Source organism: Vanellus vanellus, assembly GCF_965231255.1.
Source record: "Vanellus vanellus genome assembly, chromosome: 8".
Classification (NCBI taxonomy): Eukaryota; Metazoa; Chordata; class Aves; order Charadriiformes; family Charadriidae; genus Vanellus; species Vanellus vanellus.
Genome location: NC_138913.1, coordinates 18,719,360 through 18,742,658, shown reverse-complemented (window position 1 = coordinate 18,742,658; position 23,299 = coordinate 18,719,360). Strand labels below are relative to the sequence as shown.

The 23,299-nt window shown below is 36.1% G+C and overlaps 1 protein-coding gene across 2 annotated transcripts in view; it reads right to left on the bottom strand.

Moving 5' to 3' along the window:
• Positions 1 to 23,299, bottom strand: part of DNER (delta/notch like EGF repeat containing) — a gene marked incomplete at both ends in the record, with an annotated part of 129,319 nt that overhangs the window by 32,016 nt on the left and 74,004 nt on the right. For both annotated transcript variants that reach the window (XM_082487091.1, XM_082487092.1), the window contains 3 exons: positions 6,562 to 6,675; positions 12,021 to 12,174; positions 18,445 to 18,590. In XM_082487091.1, coding sequence (XP_082343217.1) covers positions 6,562 to 6,675; positions 12,021 to 12,174; positions 18,445 to 18,590 — 414 coding nt within the window. The remainder of the gene's footprint in view (positions 1 to 6,561; positions 6,676 to 12,020; positions 12,175 to 18,444; positions 18,591 to 23,299) is intronic.

Sequence of the window (23,299 nt, the reverse complement as noted above, 5' to 3'; positions counted from 1 at the left end):
TGGTGTAACAAGGACATGACTGAAATGTAAAGACTACTGGTGATTTGAAACATCTGAATGCAAAATTTAGCAAAGGCATAATGCAGAAAGTAAAGGGGAAAAGCAAGATTAGAAAAGATTTATACTGCTAAAAACCACAATACAATAGTAGTGCTTACACGAATTAGACCATTCGGCAAGGTGTCAAGAAGAATAAGAGTATCACGTCAGGTGATATTCTTCATATATTGCTGCAGTCCTCCAGGGCAATGATAGAAACTAGATCAGAACGTGTTTTCAGAGATAGAAAAGCTCTGGATAAAAGCCAGAATTTTCATCGTGGTGGGATTTTAATTACTTGGCTATTGAAAGTAAAAGAGCCATGTACAAATCAATGAAGTTAAACATTTTCTGAAGATACTGCACAACTGCTTTGTATACAGTCTGCAGAACAACCCACTTGCCTGAATGTTATGTTAGACCTAATTGCACGAATTACACAAATGTGAAAAGTTAAGCCTGTGAATTGCTAGTGCTAGGGATTACAAAAGCTTAGGTTTGAAATACAGGGATAAATACTAAAAGAAATATGGGCAACTTATTATTTTCCCTAGAAAATTGTTTTATGAGGAAATACAAGATGTCTGATGGATTTTCACTGGAATTCTGTAAAGGGGAAAAAAAGGTACTCCTCATAAGAAAACAAATCATTAAAATATAATTGTAAGATTTTGATTGAAATTCACCCTAGCTAAGTCTTAACAGATAAAGAAGAACAGAGGGTAAACCCGTCAAAGCATTAAGAAGAAGTCTATTAAACATAGGAGGAATTTGGGAAGATGCCAGGTAAAAACATTAGATTAGCAAAAAGTACCAGAAACTAAACAGCCATAAAAAAATGTAATTAACAACAAAATGTTCTTCAGGTAAATTAAACTCTCTTATGGCAATATGAAGAATTCTGCATTCGCTTATCACTAGTAACCTTGGGAAAACTTCCATACGCAACAGCTGTGTGACCTAGTTTCCTGGAATCGAGATAATAAATAGGATTATTATACATAAACCTAAAGGAGTTAGAATCAAATCTGCAAAATACAATACAGAAAAAGGCTTTTACATGAACAATGAAGCCCAGAAAAAGTGAAGACCTTGAAACTTAACCTATTCTTAATCTAGGCAAATAACTTCTGTTCTCCCAGCCAATTAAAATTCATGGTGACAATGTGCATTTTCTAGCTGCTATTGCAAATCAACACATATGAATCACAACTTCGCATCTTCTATAGCTGTCAAACTTTAGCTTTGTAACCACAGAAACCACAATAAGAGCATTCATAAACTTGCTGCTTTCCAGTATTTCCAGGAAGACGTGCAGGTATTTCGGGGCACTTTTGCTCAACATGTTGCCTAGCTGTAGTTCCCTCAGCTAGTCAAATCAAATTGTCAATAGTAAAACAAAATCAGTCCTGAAATGTGAATTTCAAGTAATCTAGATGTTAAACTTCTAATCATAACATTGTTTTCTCTCTATCTCCTTCTACAGGATGGCTATGAAATCCATTATTGCTTTGGAGTATTTTTCGAAAATATATTAATCTGACTGAAAAGATTTCTGCCACTTGTGTCAGAGCAGGTGAACTCAGCGTAGAGAAAGTAGCAAAATCCCAGGAATCCAAGCCTGTTTCACGTTGTTAGCCAGCTGAATGCTTACTATTTTTGTCAAAGATCAATATCTCCCTGTAACACTGAATGCAGTTCATCTGTACACGTCATCAAGACATTAAAATTGCATGTCACAGAACTTCAGAAACATCTTGCAACAGAAGTTTATTTCTTTGTTATAATAACTGATCTGCACTTTGTTCACTATTATCTGCCTTTGTTCAAAACTACCACTTTTCCACAACCAATTTATTTTAATAGTATCTTACAGGCAAAATTAGCAGAAGCTCTACGAATGTTTAATATATATAAAATACGTATATATACACAAGTACCAAGCCTTTCTCTATCAACTTTACAAAATTTGCATGTGTAAGAAACAGATTAGTGAAACTTGCATTTCCTCATCACACAATCAGACTGTTTCCATACACTTTTTTTTTTAACTTTTGACAAAGTTTTCAATGAACTTAATACTTATAAAAGCAAGGATAAGTAGTTTCTCCATTGTTAAAACACTTACTGTAATTACATTTGCTTATTCCAACCAGCTTTTTCTATTATCTGCATATTGAATTCCACTTCAGGGTGCTTTGGGAATGTACATAATTTCTCTTTGATTTAAAGAAAAGGAAGTAACTGAATTTATAAAATGATGAGCAGTACCTCAAATAAAATGAATTAATGTTACTGTGAATACAGTACTTTGTTACATATTACTAAGTGAAAGAAAAGCAGAGGAGATATTTAAGAGTGATATGGATATTTGTGGAATCATTCCAAATATAAATTTGAAATAGCCATGGTTCAGGTTGACAGATATTTACTATGAGTAGGTTTTTAGGATGTCTAGAAATTTCTTTGCATGATCTTTTGAAGGTAATATTTGCTAAGTGTATGTTTATTATGATGAAGTTTCAAAGATGATCAAAGATCCCTACTCCATCGTAAGTACATCCCAAACATCCTCTTCACAATAACAAAGTCACAATTTTGAACAAATTCTTCAGTCCTTAGTATTAAACTTCTTCATTATAAATTTGAGTATAAAATCCAATTTTCTCTTTAATACAAGTTGACTCAATAACTTCAGATAGCAGTTTATTTTCTGACATATTTGGGACATGAAAATCTACATCGCACAGAAAATGGGTTCTGCAAGCATAAAGAACTTTTCTTTATTAAAGGCCTCCTAAGACAGTAAAATTGTCTAAAGAATAATCATGAAATGCTCATATCTGATCTAGGCTGCTTTTTCAGTGCCTGAGACTCACCTTCTGTAAGTTATCACACACTTCTTCATGAACCGCAGATCTCATTTGTAAAAGAAATGCACAATCTCGACATCATTCTTCATTGTTTCCATCTCATTCCTTTTTCTGCCATCTTTTTCTTTTCCCTTTGTGATACTTTCCATCTTCTCTTATCCTTTTCTGACTAATCGCATTATATCTCCAGTATTTTGGTTCTTACACAGATACAAGCTCCTTGGCTACCTTTCCCCCACTGGGCTGAATTAGCACTACAGAAAGAAAGGCCTCTTCTCAACAAGCAATTACTATTAAGCACAGCAGGAGAATAGCAGCAGAGCGAGAGACCTCACTTAAATTAGAAACCTATCGTGGGGTTTTGGTAGGGTTTTTTTAAATGGAAAATTTGAGGACATGCTAAAAATAGCAAATCTGCAAGTGACTGCATTTGCGATTTTCAATTAACTATCTTTTGTTGTATTTACAAAAATAACCAAATCTCTTCAAAACCCAAACAAAAGCTCTCAAAATACGCCTCTACAAGAGAATAATACCTCAAAAGAAGAAAGAAGAATCATGGGAAAGGCAGTCATTAGTAAATTTAGACAACATATTTTGTTATATAGACAATATATTTTGTTAAATCAACCCTTTCTTTCCCTCCACAAAATATCTGAATTCCTGAGCTCATTGTCATGAGTAGATCTTCCAGAAAAAGATGGAAAAGCAACACCTTGTTACCTAAAATGCCCAGTAGGCTACTCCAGAGCACTAGCACTGGCCCTTGCAGGCACACTGTGTCACTTCTGCACCAATGCTCTCCCCTCACTATGGTGAGGCCATGGGTAGGAAGCACAGCTACGGAACTTCATGGGAAGCATTCGCTCGTTGAAACAACAGTAATTATTAGGGAGTCCGGAAGAACCTCTGGGCTACTGTTGAGTTATCACAGCCTCACTCAAGAACAGGGACCGTGCACACAAGATGGTGTTTGTTCCTGCAAACCTAAGAATGACTTTGTCATGTCCAAGTGACTGAGAATCAGACATGGTGCATACAACACTAATCTTTCTAGGGGAAATAGCCCTGGGCAGTCCAGACAGTGATTCCCGAAACTTTCTATCCCCTCCACAGGCTTTTTCTCCATTGGAAATAATACAGGTCAATGTACAGAAACCGATTCTAACATGAGTTGCAAATGTATTTCAGTACAATTTTTTCCTGTGTTGCCCCAGTACTTTTTGAAAACATTTATACCATGGAGCGTGTTAGACACATAAATAAGCAATCAGAGTAACAGCTCTTCCCCCAGTTCTATCGTTGCTCTATAACATGGCTGCTCTCAGAAACACAGACATGACACTGAGAGACTACAACTGGTAACTCTGCATAGAAAGTTTCAAACAGGTGACCCAAAAAGCATGTTTGCCTATCGACAAAGTCTCTGAGCAGAGAGGTACTTCTTGAAGTTGCTAAGTATTATTTTTTTTCTTTCCTGTGGAAGGGTCAAAAAAGCACATTGTTTCTTTAAGGAAAAAACAGAAATCAGAGAAAACCTCAGGATCCTCAGCAGAAAAGGAGCACAGGTTTGTAACACATAATAAGAACAGAGCTGCCAACAAACAAAAATACCAGAATACTAAGAAAATGGTACCAACGTGCCCAGAAGAAAGAAGAGCAAAGCATACAACCTAAATACTAAGACAGCAGAATGACAGTGCCAAAATAAGCCTACTTAAAGCAGAGCACACAACAGAAACAATTGAAAATTATCAAACACAAATATGGATCAGTGGCAAAGAATGAAGCAGAAGACAAGTATCCAAGAAACAAAGCAGGCAACAAGACTGTGGGACCAAGCAGCACAACACGGAGATAGCCAAACACAAGTAAAACTGAGAAAAGAGAGGTGCAAGTGACTTGGTTCTTCTGCAGCAGAAAAGCTGCTATAAGTAAGAATGCTACACAACAAGCAGCGGCACATCAAATAACCTCTCCGTCACCCTCTTTGGAGAAAACACCTCTGGAGGGAGATGAAGGGAAGGTTTTCCTCTCCCGTGCTCCAGATCTCCCACACGGCACAGGGGAATGGCGCGGGGCCCTTGGCACAGCCAGCTGGTGCTCTTGCAAGAGCAGCATCACTGCTGTGCCAGGGCCCGCAGGCCAGGCGGAGCTGGCAGCCTGTCCCGCTCCCTTCACAGGCTAATTGCCGCTGGCGCGAGCTCCCTGAGCAGGAGGGCAGCCACAACCCCGCACAGCAACCGAGGCACAAGTGCCTTTCAGCAGGGCACCGAAGAGCTACGCTACAAGCACCGTACCCCAGCCACAGCACGACAGCACACCCACAGCGGGGGATGGGCGACGCGGCCGTCTAGGCACCTCAGCCCACCAGTCACCCTGTCCCATGGCCAGCGTCTCAAATGGTGGCAGGAGAGAAGTTGAGAGGTGGTCAGCCCATTGATTCATAGGTGATCGGGAGCAAGCAATTAAGGTATGCCACACACAAATGTGGCAGTTCTAAACCAACCAAAAATCCCAGGAGCTATTTTTCCAAGCAGTTGTTATTGTAAAGATCATTTCCTGCGAAGAATCCATAAAGCTACTTGAACAGATTTCCTAAGAAAAATGTAAGTAAATTATTGACCAAGTCTAACATCTAACAATTTTCCCACTGAATTTTGCTACTAGTTATAAGGCAAACAATTTTCAAAATTCTTCCAAATGGAAGATCTGTACTGCTGTCAAAAGGTGGGTGTCTGTGTTTCAACACGGCTGTTAAGTGGGTCACTCATTAAAGCATGACACTCTAGAAAAGCAAGGAATCAATCTAAAGAAATCACAAATAATCTCCATTATTAAGCAAGTGTATATTACCAAAACGCTTATCAAAGACTTGTTCCCTTAGAGCAAGCGTAAGTTCCTGACAGAATAAAGCCAACATCCACAGATAAAGTAAGAACAGAAATATAATTAGTTCAAGGTTCTGATCTTAATTATAAATAACTAAGAGAAGGTTTCATAATTGAGAGCTTTCACTCCTGATAATTTTTTTATGAGCAATTTAGTCATCTGCCATTCCTGTCAGTTACAAAAGCATACACTAGCATCGTAGTGTCCTCATTTCACATTGTTACATTTACAGTGTGTACCAATGAGAATCACTGAAAGGCTTTCATGTAGAGAGAGAAATAAGTCCAAAAAGAAAGGAGAACAAAATAAAACTCAGGGGTACTGAAATCATTCCTTTAGGTTTGACTTATTGCTCTTACAGACATTTTAGCCAACTGACCCCTATGCAGAAATATGCAAATACTACAAGGGAGGCATCTTTTCTCACACATTTACTGGACAACACCCTAAGTATCCTCAGATTCACCTTTCTCACAGTGCTGGAGCCTGATTTCTGTAGAGGTGCCAGAGAATGAGAGAACGTTTCTGCGCCACATACACCGAAACACTAAGCTCCTGACATACTTTATACAATACTGCTGATTATACAAAGATTTCTTGTCTGGGTTGGGGTTTTTTTCCCTGCTTATAACTATGGCCTAAGGCACAATTTTAAAAATATTTAAAAATACATACAAATATAACTGCAAATTTAAGCTAGGTATACTGCACAGAACACCAATTTGTATGAGGTACTAGATAGGTCTTTGCTGTTTACCTTCTGGGCACTGACAACTGAATCCATTGATGTTGGACGAACAGGTACCTCCATTTTGGCATGGCTGCTGGATGCAATGATCAATCTCTGACTGGCACAGCTCTCCGGTGTAACCTACAAAACAGCACACAACATCCAGAAAATATAGCGAAAACGATGTTTTATCACTAAGTGTATTAATGGTCATTCAACCAGTACCATTAGTTTTCTTGAATAAAATTAAACAAAGTGAGAAATAGAATCCAGGACAATCTTCTAATTTCTTATAAAATGAGAATTTTAATTAGAACGTATACTTCACTGGAGAAACATATATAAGTAGTGGATATCTACAGATTATATCAATTGTATTTTACCAGCAGCAATATTCTGACAACACTAGTATAATAGAGGTTAGTACTGGGTCCTCATATAACCAAGACAGAAGTAATTTTTGAATTATTTTCAAAGGCATCTTGAATCTCAAGTCAATAATCTTTAACAAGACTTTCAACAAGGCTTGACATTATGAATTACTTGTGCATATGCTGAATGACTGTCATTTGCTCTTACTTCTGGGCTTCAAAAAGAGTGTTTATTTTAAGTGGGAGCTGTGAAGAACTGCTCAGCACAGTTGCAAACTCTTCCAAATAAGCTCCTATAAGTTCACAAGCTACAGATTGTGTGTACTGTACTATTTGACCATAAGTCTGCTTTTTTCCATATGTCTGATGTCTATACCACATCCCCCCAAAATGAACACACTTACAAAATACAATCTAAGTGATTAAACACTCCAAACTTAAATTCCTTCATAAATACCACACAATCCCCTTTCTAATTTTTATTTACCTCCAAGAATCTCTCTTGGATGCGTGACTGAAGAAGCAACTACACACAGAGGCGTTTTATTTTTTAAATGGAACCCAACATAAAATTGTAACTATCTTCCATAACAAGCATGTTTAACACAATGGCTAGTGTTAAAGACCAGTAAGCTATGACTAGGTGACACTGTTAATACACTTCTGTGAAAAGGTATCTAAGGTAAAGACCCCAAGGTGAGATAGAGGACATGCCTGGATAAGGATTTTGCTTAGCAGGGGAGAAAAGGGAAAGAAAAAAAATATCTTATTTTGATCAAATAATTCTTTTTAATGTAATCCAAATTAACATTTAAAAGTCTTTTGGGCAAGCTAATACTTGTTCAAATCTATTGATGTCACCATAAAATAGCTCTCAACATAGATTGTTATATTTGGAATTGCTAGAGCACTACGATAGAAAAGGATGTATAAGACTTTCTTCTCTGTGTACCTTACTGCTTTTATATGCTATATTATGATCCCATTTTCTGCAATGCAAAACCTGAGAAAAGAAACTTTGTTGTATGTTGTGTCTGGATTAACGCCCATAAATCACCTAAACTGGAGAAAAATAAGTGGTTTGAAACCCGGAACTGTGCTCTCGAGAGGCAGCTCCTCTGGACTGGATTATGGACATCAGCCTCACTCTGGATACCTAGTGATTTTCTGTAATTCTGACTGGTCTCAAATTAACATAGAATTAACAAAACCAGCAATGAAGTATCAGAGAAGACTACATCAACTGATCTCTTTCATAGATAGGCTTCATATTTTTTCAAGTTCTCACATTTAGCTGATTTTTTATGAATAATACCACAGTATTGCATATGCTTAACTCATTTAAACATTTTTCCATCTTCAAACTGTTACCAAGTTTGTGAAAGCTAAAAATTACCCTGGAATTCAACATGTATCCAAAAGAATGTTGGCACAGAAAGGCATAAATGATTTTGTTGCTCTGCAGCTTGCTACAAGAATCTGACTTCCTGCAATTGTCATTATAGCTTACAGGAAAACTCATCAGAGAAAATATTTTATGTCAGCTTTACGAAAATAAACGTCCCATCTTATTATTATCTAGAGGGCATGTTTTGTCCATCTGAAAGACAATACGATTCAAGAAATTCAGAGCAAATATGTCACAAGTGCTACAAAATAAGAGGTGCTAAGCAATCACCGGGGGGGGGCGGGGGGGGGGGTTGGGGGAAGCGGTTTTCTGGTGAGATACACTTTAAGAATCATTACACCTATTCATTTTGTGCTGATACTTATCTTCATAACATTTTCTTCTATCAAGATTTGGAAAACATGATCCTATTCACATAGAAACGTTTCTTAAACCTGCATATGAAGACATTTACTATAACTAAATTCTTATTTACAATTTTCTTTAGTATTTTTCCATATGCAAGGAATATTCATAATTATATAAAAACAGCTAGTGTTGCCTGACTATTTTTTGATGTGTGGGCACAAATTTTGGGGAAAAAAATTATGGATAGAAACACTAGCCGCTGAAGATAACGATGATGAAGCAATTTGAATAACCTTACACATTTACTATTTAAAAAAAAATAAGAAAAATTGTTTTAAAAAACTTAAAAGCTAAACCTAAACATAGTGTGTGAAGGCCACTGAGCACAACCTTGCAAGTTCCAGAATGAAATAAATGAACTTAAGTATATTTGGCTTACTGAGGATTTACAGAGGGACGCGATTACACTGTCATTCAGAAGAGAATCCTTCACATATGGAAACAAAAAAAAGTTTCATTCTATCTATTGTAAGCTTTGTTTTATACCATGAGAAGTAGGAGGGGTTTTGTAGAAGAAGATATTTAGAATTTTGACATTATTTTTCCCCCAGTAGGAGCTAAAAGTTGTTCTAGAGACAAAGAGAAGAAACAGTTATGAAAATAACAAGGCATAAATTATATTTCAGAGAAATAGTTTTTTCATTGAAAGGCTAAAATCCAAGGTTGAAAGACAGTAAAGACATTAATAGAAACATGTTATATTTCCAAAATATGTAAGAGAAATACATTTTCTTCAAGAAATAGTCATGAACTTAGTCATTGTTTCCTGGCATCTCTTGGTATCAATTTTTCTACAATTGAGTTAACATGTTATGAAGCAAGAAATTGAAATGCCTTTCCCTAATAGTAACTACAATTTTAACTCATAGGGAGCTTTTACAAATATGGAGAGGCCAAATTTAAAAAAAAAAAAAAATACATAAGCAATTGATGCAGATATCTGGGATTATAATAACAAAAAAAAAAAAAAAAAGATTTTATATCATTACACAAATAAAATAACATTTGCTTACAAAGGCAATATAATATGTAACTTACCAAGAGAAGCACAAACCATCATGACTTGGACTGAGTGTAACAACAGCAGTGATACCTTTGGAGTCTTGCACATAAGTGGGAATTATATGTATGTTACTCAGCAAAACTTAGCTGTAGACCTTGAAAATATCAAGTTTCCCTAGTGGAAACGCTCTTAGGCTTTACAATAAGCACATCAGAATTATCATAAATATTCCCCCTAAAGCTTTTTTTTTTTTACACAACTAAACCCAAGAATTTTGAAGTACTTGAAAAATACTTTTTATTACAATTATATTCCAGTACAAATTTTGACGTCATGAAATTTGGGCTGGTTTTTTTTTTTAGAATCATTCCTATATTTCTTCTGAGGTAGGGAATTTAAAAAAAGAAATTTAGCCTAATCTTACTTGATGTAGAACAATTTCCAAGATAGCTATCCCAATAAAAGCGAACAACACAAACATAACAAACTAATATATTTTTTCTTTTCTAATTGGAAACTGCTTGTCAAAATCCAAAAGAATTCTGAATGAACCACATTCAACATAACACTAATGGTAGGAATTTTTCAAACATTCAAAGTTTGTTCTATTCTGATCTTTCTCTTCTTATATTTAAATCATTATTCAACTGTATTTACATATCTCATTAAAGTGACAGCTGATCCTTTGGCAAATTTATGAAATAGAATAGAGTACACCTGCATAATAACTTCACATCTTGTTTTCAGGGCAGTGCAAATCCAGGGCATTATGTAAAAATACAAATATAAATCCCTTTCTTGCTGCACATTAGCTATAGTGGCTTTAATCAAAGAGAGAAAAAGTGGAAGTCCTAGAGGCAGAAGTAGTATAGTTAAAAGGAAACATCTTGGCCTTTGGAGAGAACAACGGGCATTAATAATTTGCCATCCCTGATTTTCTGAACTGCAAAGTTCACAAAACAGTTCAGAGGATAGTACATAGCGGCCACATTAAAGCATCGCTTGCATCCACCTGCTTCTGGCGTTGTCATTTTTGGGCTGGTACTTACGCATAATCTAGCCCAGGCAGAAGTTTCTCTAGTCTGTGCTGCCATGCATTAGGGTAAAGAATAAGAATATTCCCATCTTTAAAGAAATATCAGAACACCCACTCCATGATCCTGCTTTGGACCAGAATAAAGGAAATACTGCTACGTTTACCTTTTTCATATATTCAATGCACGCAAATACCCACCCAGCATTAAAGCCAGTCAATAACCATTTAGACACAATCATTAGAAACCTGACAAAATCATTAATTTCTCCATCTGCTTCTTATGATATAGCTTCTACATTCTGCAGAACTTAGGGCCTATTCTGGAAGCATCTTTGTTCTTTTTTAATTTTTCTGGGTTTTTTCTTGTTCAGATAAATCCGCCGTCTCTCTGATATCAACTGACCAGTATTATAGAAATGAAAGTGTAAAGTAAAATGTCTGTAGGAAGCAAAATAAACTGTCTGCTACTGATCCTAATCTTAGTGAACTTTTATTTTTTAAATAATTTTGGAAAATATATATTGAAGTAACTGTTATATTATGATACTTGAGTTTGGGTTTGAAATGTACATTTCAGATAGCAAAGTTTGCTATAATTGCCATTTAGTAAGGTTTTTTCTGTCAGCATGTATCTTTAATTTACCCTGCAGCATATTATCATCGTATTTAGTTTAATTTTAATTTCAATTAAGATTTCTATACTCATTTGATCAAATTTTTTAAAGCAAATGTTCTTAAAATAACTTCAGAGAACTGACACTTGTTCATTAATCAAACCCACGAGTTACTCAGTTTAGTTGATGATTTTTTTAAAAGTTTTCAAAATTTAAGTTAATTCTGAGGAACAATGCAATAACTACATAGTGTGGAGAGTATTTTCTTCCATTTGATTGGTACAACTGAAGAAAAGAGTTTACTAGTTAAAATGAAAGCATGCTTATCGAAAGGTTATTTATAATGTATACATAAAAATCTCTAGTAAAAAGAAAAAAACAGAGTAAGAAAAAGCTGACATAAACTAGATTTTGGTCTTAGTAGGTGAAGTTCTATTAGTTATAATTCACTCATTAGGCTATGGTTCAGCCGTGTGCTTTCAATGGCGCTGTTCACTGATGAAGAATATTCCACAGCCTTTTAAAAACAGCCTTTATGTTGTTGTATTTTCCTTCTTCCATACTTGCACACTTCACTGCTCTGCAAAAGATATGCACCGAATGTTAAAACAGAAATGCATTATTCAAAGCGTAACACAAAACCTACCAGCCGGGCAGCTGCAGGTGAAATTGTTCCCGTCGTGTTTCTGTGCTACATCAGTGCAGGTTGCGTTGTTCTGACAGGGCTGGCTCTGACAAGCATCAAATTCTTCACACAGGGAACCCTGATACTCAGCCTCACAGTCACAGAAAAAAGTTGCCTAAAAGCAAACAGGATATGTACTTCACAATGAATTTTCAAAGATTATGCTTTCATTGAATACTCTACTGAGCAAAGATGTTTTTGTTGTTTCCCTGTTCGTAACAACAGCAGCTGCCATAAATACACCAGCTGCATAAAGTTACTCTTTGAAATACTAAACCAGCACCAATTCTTCAGCTAGACTTTTTAATGCGGTCAGGGAATTTCAGCTCGATGAGGAGGCTGGGAGCGGATCCATGATGTCTAGATCACTATAAATTTTTTCTTCCATTCCAGAAATTAAATTTATAGACTGGAATAATTGTGAGAATAAGTAATGTGCAGATTTACAGCAACAAAATTCTACTACAAAAATGCACCCTTTACGTGAAGGGCAGGGCCGGGGTCCCAGGGGCTCACTTCAGTGGTACTTCAGTAGTGACACACCCCTTCAATTCTGTTAAAATAGCTCTTCTTCGGAACGTATTTGTTGCTCTCTCCAAACCTTGCTGCTTAATAACAGATCAAGAACACTAGACCTGTTAAAGAACTTAAATACCTACAGTAGGCATGACATGGTACATTTTTGTTAGTAATAAAATAATTAAGATTAGATTTAAAAAAAAATTTAGGTCTCCAGCATTGCCAAAGAAGTCTCAAAGAACGGAAGCAAGGAAAGCATTCTTATCTGGGGTATACATTTAGATTAAATAACTAACTTCCTTTGTTCATTAAACACTAGATGGCAACATCACTCACTCTCAAACGTTTCAAAGCCAGATCATTAGGGCTGGAACGCAGCTGTCCCATGCACAAACATTGTAATGCAAAGTACAGAGTGTGCATGGAACTAGAAACAAAGAGACGTGGTTAGTATTTTGCCCTCTATTTTTTACTCGTCTTTGCTTCATATGAATAAACAGCTGTGACCTACGTAGGAAAGAAAATAATCATCTTCATACAAATAAAAAACTTTACTCAGTAAACCCCAGATTTTATTCTTCCTTAAAAATATTCCACTGGTAGACTTTAAACAAGGATTAATACCACACATCTCGAAAACTCAAAATGACCAGTATATTATTTATCTGGAGTGCCAGAAGTCCCTGCTAAGCGTACAATCTATACATGCTCTGATATTTGCTCAAGCCTCTTCACAAAAGAGCTCTGAATATCTCACACATTAGCAATGACAGGTTTCCAAACAAGGCTGTGGCTCAGCAGAAAGAAGATAGGCAAACGAAACACAGTCAAAAATCATTATAACCACATAGCACAATAATTGTTTAGTTCGAAGTAAGTTAACTAAATACACAGTAAGTATTTCCACATTTCTATATAGCATTGGTGGAAAACACATCAGCACAGGAGTCACTTCGGGGCCTAAAGACGAGAGTGATCAGTGATTCAAAGTTAGCGTTGTCTTCAGCATCTCTTATCATCTGAGCCATGCAGTACCATTGTGCATATATAGGATGGGGACCCAGGTAAACCTGTTGCCTGCAGCTTCCTTCACAGCTTTTCTAACTCTTATTGATACCAAATCATGTTACTGACTTAAAGTGTTTGTTGTCATTCCTGGAATGGAATGTTGAGTTTAGATTTAATACAAAATCAAGGTTGCTGCCTGTCTCAGTAACTCACCTGTTCTATATGAACAAAGTGAGTTATCATACTATGAGAAAATGGCATTTTTTCTTAAAATAGACAAGAATGGATCACCGGGAAAGATATAGTCACTGTACCTAGATTCTGTATCCCGTTTGACGAGATCGGAGTCTTGATCTCATTTAAATGTGTTTCTGGTCCTCGCGTATGCACTGGAAATGAGAACAGCCTTATCTGCGTCTATCTGACGCTAAAAACACGCCTAAGCAAGAGAACCAAGGAGTCTAACATCCCATCAAAGTTAACTCTGTCAGAACAGAGAGGTACCGTGTTTGTCAGGCAGGCTCGGGTTCCTGGTTGTTTTATGCTAGATCTGAGAGTACGATGCAAAGTACATCACTACGCGAATCATTCATTGGAGACGAAGGGAATGCCTGTACTGTCCACACAGGCACAAACAGCACGGCCCTACCTGCACTAAAATCTAATTTCAAAGCAATGGATTCAAAGCTGATTATTATATTGTAACTATTAATATGTTGAAACAATGCAACAATCAGTCATTGCTTCCACAATATTAATGAATTAGGAAGTTAAGAAAAGCTTAGATAATATTCATACCTCTCTAAAAGAATGATATAAGGATCAATTTACCATAAAGTGTAGTTAACAAAATGGGTTTTGAAAGCAGAAAAGAAAAGCATGGTAACACTTCAAACTGAAATGGCTAATGACAGATAACAGTTCTGAGATGCAAACACGTTATTCTGCAGAGAAGATTAGGTGTCATCGTTTTTATTAGGCATGACATTTTCCCTTTTCCCAAATGATACTATTAATATTTTTTTTCTGAATAGATGACATGTAATAGCATATTTAAGGCAAACCAAGTCAAGAAGAAACTACACGGTGCCATAATGCTAGTATTAAAGTCACTATCTAAGAATTCCAAAACCATCTACTATCAATAGACGGTTCATCTGTTTATTTTACTTGGGAGTGCAAATCTATCATATATCAATTTGGAAGGCAATAAAATAAATTCTTTAAAATAAATTGCTCTTACCCAACCCAATTGTCTGTAAGTATCATATTATAAATATAGTTGGAATATAGTACTTTTTTCCCTGTTTTAATTAAGCAGAGTAATCTCGTGCTCATCAGATTCTAAATTTCAGACTAGAAAGACCATAAAAGCTCACCTTTTTTCTTTTTTTTTTTTTTTTTCTAAACTATGGTAAAGAAGCTGTTAAGATGACCAGAACAAAATGAATGTCTACTCTCTCTCTTGTTGAGAAAGACTTTCGGTATTTATTACAAAAAATATGGTATTTGAGCAAAATATTGCTGTGTGATAATTACATAGTTTGTATTTAGGAGTATATTGTACTTAGGAAACTAAGTCCATATGCAGCAGAGCATGCCTTTAGGTATACATAAGGCTTTTTTATAATTAGCCTTTCTACAAGTATAATCAAGTGGATCTACCCCAAAGCTTTTAGCCCAGATAGAAGACGGAAATCATCACTATTCAGTTCAATACATTATTTCTCAGTGGGGGCACAGACCAGTTATTTTTGTTTAAATCTCAAGAGTTCTAATTCTAGCAACAAAATTTCATATTTACACAGTCAGCTCTTCTGTATTTTACATGGGCAAGCCAAAGTTATGGAACAGAGCAATCTGTGAAAGAAACCGTTTTATCCCCACATGTAAGCAAAATTATGGCTCTCAAACCCAATGGATGGCCAAAGTTCACTTTAAAGTCCTACACAGAAACAGAAATTCAAATTTCTGATCTCCCTCTTTGGGAGATCAAGATATTTTTGGGGAGATACCAAGATTTTTCCTCTTCCGTTCACAGCTAACTGTGAATGACACAGCACAACTTATTCTGGTGTAAAGCTGAGTATATAAATGTGAAAGTGGTATTTATATTGTGATGATGCCAAGACAACTATTACCCTTCTGACACATTCCTACTTCCATTGTGGAAGAATGGCAAGCATGGCAGCAAAGCAGGGTAACAAAGCTCACACAAATGAATGAAAAGGCATCACTGACTTAGCAGCACCTCACTTCACAGAACTTTGTTCAAAGTGGTGAATTTTATGCTCCTTTCAAAACAACAATAACTGAAAAAGAAACTCTGCCATTAAAAGCTTTCCATTTCATATCCACACTCTGTAAAAAGCATCTAGTTGTATAAAAGCTAAGTTACGTATCAGTAAGGAATGAGGAAAAACTGGCCAAGACTTCCAGGTTAGACCAGAATGCATTTGTTTATGGTTTTATGCTCTCCATAGATAACAGTATGCTACTGCACTTGTACCACTGCAGATTGTTAATTACATTCAACTTTCCCATTAAGCAGATGTGCTACTACATTCTTTTACATTAAATTAGATCTGGAATAAAAATATGAAGTAAATAAAAACACAAAGACAATCATTAATCTTCTTGGCACTGGAAGCAATGACTACAGCCAGCAGAGTGCTGTTCATAAAAGGCTTAATACCATGAATAAGCTTTCTTCTAAGAAGTTGCTTTGCATCCTGCAAGACTAGATTGTGCAAAACAGAATGAATTATAGATAAAAACAAGCAGCAAATCACAAAGGGCATGTTGTAAACCTAAAGAAAATTAAAGTTGCAGTTCTACAGAAAGAAGTGCATAAGATGTGTCTTGTGGGAAACCGACACAACGGTTGGTACACGTCAAGCATGTAATTTTGGCAGTTGTTTGCTCCATCATCAGGGAAATCACAAAGACATTTTAGAGCATATCTCACCTGAGGTAAGTTAAACAATGGCAAAAACACCCTGCTTGATGAAATATGCACCTTCTGTTTTAACCTGTGTTGCTTATGCTGGGCTTGAATCAGTTCTAGTATGTAACTAATAAGCTAAAGAGTAAGGAAAATGGACTGATTTTAAAAAACACCATGGACAAACAGACAACATGACATATTTCTGAATAACTCTAAATTTTTCTATTAATTTTCCAGGGAAAGCACCATCCTACATGTGCATGAGGAAAGGTCATTTATCACTAATAGTTCTAGTTTTAACACAGAAAACTTTCAATGTCAAGATTAAAGGTGGGGATGCACGGGTACTGATTAATCGTTTTTTTCGAGGGACATAATAGCTCCTCTTTCTTGCCATGAAGCCAATTTGTCTTTCTTTTTAAAAATCTTTTTTTTTTTACTTGCCATGTCTCAAAGATTTATAAAACATGGGTACTTTTTAAAGGCCATATATGCATTTTCCTTAATACAGAAAAGCATTATTGCTTCTGCATAGATAGAAGTGATTCATTTTTATTTTGTGACATATGACATGCAATAAGAGAAAGACATTAGAGTCATAAAAATGGACAAACAACATGAAAAAAGAAAATAAGACTATTTATCGGTTTTTAACTCTCAACTTGACAAACTTTGAAAAAGAAGAAATTTTGATATGCTGTTATATATAGTAAATGTGAACATATTATTTACATAAATCAAATTCAAGATGCTGACTTTGTAAAATAAATATATTAAATATAGTAAAGCAGAAAAACTAAACTGGACTGTGAAATAGGACACTATACCTGAATGAATAATTTATTTGTATACCAGCCAGCTGGTGTGGTAGAGTAGCACTTACTTCTAAACATATCTTGCAGTAACTGTGTTCACACATTACCTCGAGAGTTTTAAAATTTCATTTTTGAGAAATAAAGTAGATGCTTAATTCTTCCAGATGTTAGCACTGCCACACATATAGATTACCGTAGCAATTTAATTATTGTTGTTACAATTCAAAATGTCATTTTTCTATCAAACATGCTTATTGAGAATTTAAACCAGAAAATGGTAGTAGATGAACTAACAGTGAATTCCTTAAATATGCCAAATTTTCTGTGCTCACAGCAGGCTCACAGCTGTTAATATTTACTCAACAGTTACTATTGCTTTTATCTCCCTAATGAATATTAATAAAACCAAAGATTAACTGTGCCTATTTGTGTTGTAAATTACTTTTAATCCATGAAATAAATCCACACGTACAGAAGGTAACTGAGAAGAGAGGATCTCAGTCTGGTTTTGTAAAAGCTGTATACACACTGCAAATTTGACACAGTTGGTTCTTATTTTCTCATGTTACTAGATGGCACAAATAATTCACAGTGGCCAGTGGAATTGCTGTCGCTGTTATAATCTCTCGATGTAGTATCATGTAGAGGGGAAAGCCGCACAGGAAAGCTTCCAAACATTTACTCCATTTTGTTTCTTCTCATAATTATGCTCAGACAATTCCACTGCACAGATTGGTGATTTCTGAGTGATCAATTATTGAGACATGGAGAGATAAGTACTAGATTAAGTCAGACCTAAAACCAAAAGAAGGTTGAAGACTTCACAAACTGGAACACACTGGTCTGGAGATTGGGGATCCCAAGCACCCACCACATGCTCCTCATCTCACAAAGAAGTATTCTTGTACAGTGACAGTAAGATGCAGTACACATTGGCTTATACCTAATGTGCATAATTGATTTTATGTGAGTTTTTGAAGCACATTACACAACAGCAAGGTACACACACACTCAGAGGACCAAGTACAATTTATCCTGCGTTTATATTATCAAGGAATTTTCACACTACAGGAAGGTCTTGATAGATTCACCTTACCTCTTCTGGTTTTGTGATACATTTTCCTTTCCCCGAACACTGGAAGTTATCTGAATGGCTTCCCACAGGCATGCAGGTACTGACTTTCACTATCACAGTCAAGCGTAGAGCCACAATGCATTTAGTAACTGAATCGTTCAAAAAACCTTAAAAAAAAAAATAAATTATTCTTACCATATGAGAAAATACACTAATACATATTAATGCTCTACTGCTAGACAAATAAATAAAACTGAATTGAAAGAAACTGTCAACTAAGAACATCATTGCTCACATTTCATGCATACCTATCTAAATTTAATGCATGTACATACAAATTAGAATACCGTTTGGAAACAAACACTCATTATATTGATTAACAAAGGGAAGGCAGGCTGGTGAAACAGATCTACCTCCAGAGCTCTAATCCACCGTCGTATTTTAGGTCTCTAATAATCAAATGCTTTTGCCTATTATCTTTTTGATAAGTTAAAAATATATTTCCTTATGTTTTTTAATGACAAGGAATATTAAAATCAAGTCAGTGGAGGAAAATGTTTAAGTGAATTTCTAGAAGTTAGTTCAGAGCTAAAAAGCACACAGATCATAAACTGCATTACACTGGTGACAGACGGACAATCCCTTTGGCTGCATTTTTTACGAATATTTGCAATACAAGTATTATTGAATGATCTGATCACTCTGTAAGGTGATATACTAGGTATAGACTAACAAAACATGAATATGGGAACATTTGACAAGGAATATGAAAATTCATGAATCTCTGGCTAGTGCCTGTAACTGCATGGAATTAAAAAAAAATGGTTGGAAGCTATTAAATCACGCTGGAGCATAACAACATCATTATCACCCCTATTTCTAACAGATATACCCAGAAAATAAAATGAAAGACAACAGGAAAGATAAATTGAGGCACATACACAGCCCACGACATACATAATTAAGTCAGAGTTCGTGTCAAAATACATATAGCCAGCACCTATACTTCACTTGTGCATGAACTGCATTGTTCCACCACAGCAATTAGACTCCTGGGTTACAGCCCTTCCACATGTGACATCAGTTAGCTGTTTTGTTCTGGGAGCTTGTGGCAGAATAAACGTGCAGTGACATAAAAAGCATCAGTTTGTGTCGTGGTTTGAGTGGAACCAGCTACCGGGCAACCGACAGATACTCCCCACTACTTCTCTTCAAAAAAAGAAAGGTAGGAGAGAGAGAGAGACTTATGAGTTTAAAAGGAGCTAAACTACTTTAATGAAATATTAACAATAAAATAAAAAGGAAATAATGAATATGTCAAGCTCCCAGGGTGACAATCACCTCACCAGCTGGCACTGGGAAAGTCCCAGACTCAGTGACGGATGGGAACTGGATTCCAGGTCTGGATTCAGGATTGGGATCACAGGCAGACAAACAGAGTCCTTCTCGGACATCAGCTATTGAAGAAAAAGGGCTGACCCTTAGATCTCTCAGCTTTTATGCTGATCATGAGGCAGATGGGATGGAATACCCTGTTGGTCAGTTTTGGGTCACCTGTCCTGTCCGCTCCTCCCTGCAGGTGGGACCCCTTTACGCTTCTCTGCTTCCAACCCTCCAATGGGGCACATAAAGTCAGTTGGCCTCGGATGTTACAGCAGTAAGTATAAGCAAGACCCTCTCTGCATATCACGCCTGAGCATCTGCTATAAACATAGGTCTGATCACTCTGGGAGCAAACAGTGTCTGCACAATATGCTGCCAATTTCAGTAGTTAGAAGAGGCCCAGGTAAGAAGTAAAGTTACTAAACAAAATTGGTCCTGTTTTACCTCAAACCAGGACAGTTTGATACAGGGTATATACTGTATGCAGAATATATGCATAAAAAAACCCCAAAGATCCTTCCATAAATTGTCAAATTTGACTTCACTATCCTTAATGTAGGTAGACTTCTAAGGGTCTAAGACTGTTTGTAGTATCAGTATGGAAAGTTACAGACGCAGAGCCATTGCAGGATTATACTTGTCTTCAGAAATTAATAGAGAGAGAATTTAAGTAAAAATTGATGCTTTTATAAAATCCAATTATCCTCAATTTTAAAAAGAATGACAGTAAATAGATGCAGGAAGTCTATGACATAGAATGTTTTTTCTAATATTTTCCACTTTAAATTCTAGAATCCATTTACAGCCTAAACCTCAAAGGACCTTCAAAGGCACAGTCTAGCTTCTTGCATTATAGACTGGAGATAGCATGATATTTAGTCAAGCAGAAAAAAAAAAAAATATAGTACAAAATATTTATAATGAACAGTAATAAACTAAAGTTTCATGAAACACTCTGAACAGGTGAATTCTCTTTCCAGAACAGCTGCTAAACGTTACTTATACTCTGCATATGAAAGTGTCAAGCATGACTAATTCTACAAATTCCATAGAAAATCTTATGGAAGACTTCTGTTCTTTGTTCTTCATTTTTAGATTTCACTTTTTAAAATGCTGCATCCTTGTCTATCCAAGAAACAATGATCCCTAAACCATATCTTCAAAGCAGGAATATTTCATGTCCAATACAGATGTCATCAGCTTGAGTTTAACATCTACAAGTTAGCTGAATATTCTAAAAGACCAGATTAAAAAGAAAAATGTGTTGGGTATAGTTCCAAATGTCTAATGGTCTGTTTTGGCTACTGAAGATTATTGTAATCTGCTGACCTCTTCAAAGCAAGCCAATTTATTCTGGCCTTAATAAACACTCCATTTTTACCCATCTGTTCAAAGATGCAGCCAGAATTATTTTCTTTAAAAACTGAATGCAATTGTCACTGGCGGTCATGCAATTATATGTGAATGCTTAGAAGAATGTGCTATTTAGTCTTTGGGTTCACATTTGCTTGTCTGAAGCAGATTGTTACATATTCTTCAGGACAGTTCCCTAAAGGAATATTAAATCAACCTTCTTTTGAGTCTTGTTACTATTTTGGTATCAAAAGCCCTTAGGCAAACCACTGAAAAAAATCATTATTCTCACTAGAATGCCACATATTTTCCTGTAATTTCTAATTATCTCACCTAATTTCCAAGGACTAGAAAAATAAAAACATGGCTATTTATTTTCAGTCTGTGAGTTGCGTACAACTTTCTGAGATCTCTAAGTTTTAAGGCTAAAGGAAGCTTGTCTGATCATCTAAATATGACTCCCTGCTTAACTCAGGTCATAGCACTTCAATTAATTTCTTCTCCAATTCCCATAACAGCAATGGAACTAGAGTGAGTTTTAAGTTCTAATTTTAACTTCCAGGTAGAAGAATAATTTCAGAAGCATGTTTACAGCTCCCTTCATCTAAGGTCTGGAGAAAAACATTACAGCAGTTTATGGCAAAAGGTAATTTTGTTCAGTTTAATTTTGCTGAGTTTCTAAAGCTAGTTAAAACACAAAGACAACAGAGCATTTTAAGTTGAAGAATTCAGGGTTGAACTATTTACAGTAATATCATGGAAACAATTTGAAAACCTAATAAATCATAATATGATGTGAGTAGTCATTTAGGTTGCAGAGGAGGTATTTTCAAGCTCTGTGCACACATAGTCGGCAGTCTGAGAAACGCCTGAACGATTTCATTGGCAGTACGCATGGTAAAATACACTACTGCTTATTCCACCTTGGTAGCTTCACCTACTTATGCCTAGGAGCACAGAGCATGCATGGTGCTGTTTCTCTTACATCGAGAAAGTTAAGAAGGAAAAATAAAGAGAAAAGTCAAAATAAAAGATGACAGGTGTCAGCATTGTGTCCAGGTGCTTTCAGCAAGATCATATCATGTCATTTAGATTACCACCTCTCAAACATTAGTTGATTGATTGTAGATTTCCTAGACTACACAAACTGATTTGCTCCCTTTGCAAGCCCCATTTCTGAACAATACTGTCCTATGCACGGCAGACTGAGGTCAGAAAGCTGGTCCATAGTAGACTGCCAAAATAAGGAACACTGAAGCTAATAAGCCACCAACTCAGAACATTATCCTATTGCATATCATGCTAATGGAAGGAATAAGACTCAACTACAAATAACAACTAACTCTTGGTATGCACTCAATGCTATTACACACACAAACACTCGCCTGTTTCAATTGCCCCAAATGTATTTTTCTGTATTCCAATCTTAACATATACTCAGCTATGGTTGAAAGAATAGATTAGCATTTTACAGCAGAAATACAGTAATAATTCCATACATTACATTTCCAATTGACAAAAGTGTAGGGCTTTTAGTCCAACCTGAAGGTTTCTCGGATAAGAAAGAATGACTGCCAAGGGGTTTGGGCACTCACTTACAATGAAGCATCAGTCCCTGAAAGTTTTCAACTTATTTTTAGCCTGGTTTCCCAAGGAAATGAGACAGCAGTGGGATGTCTATCAGTTTCCATCTGTTCTCTTTCTCTCTCTCAACACTTTCCCACACCAAAAGCTTTTGGGGTCAGTAGCCAACTTCAACATCTTGCAAAGCAGTGGATTTCTCAAAGACACTAAGTGCCTACAGCTTCCCTGCACAGTATATAACCCTGGCACTAATGGGTAGGAAAACGAAAAAAGGACCCCAGAATAAGGTGACGTCATTTCTCCACCCTATTCCCAGTGCACAGTACAGTCAGTTATTTGTTATTTGGAAAACAGGAAAGTGGGATACATACAAATGGAAGAAAACCAGACAGTATCAATCCTTCAGGAGCAAAGCAGTGATATTGAGTATGCCTGAACCACATCTTCAGTTCATGTCATGTAGTAACATAATGAAGCTATAATAATTCCAGACACGATTTCAGTGCTATCAGGGTACATCGAACCATAACTTATAAGACTTAGGAGCCCATGATAG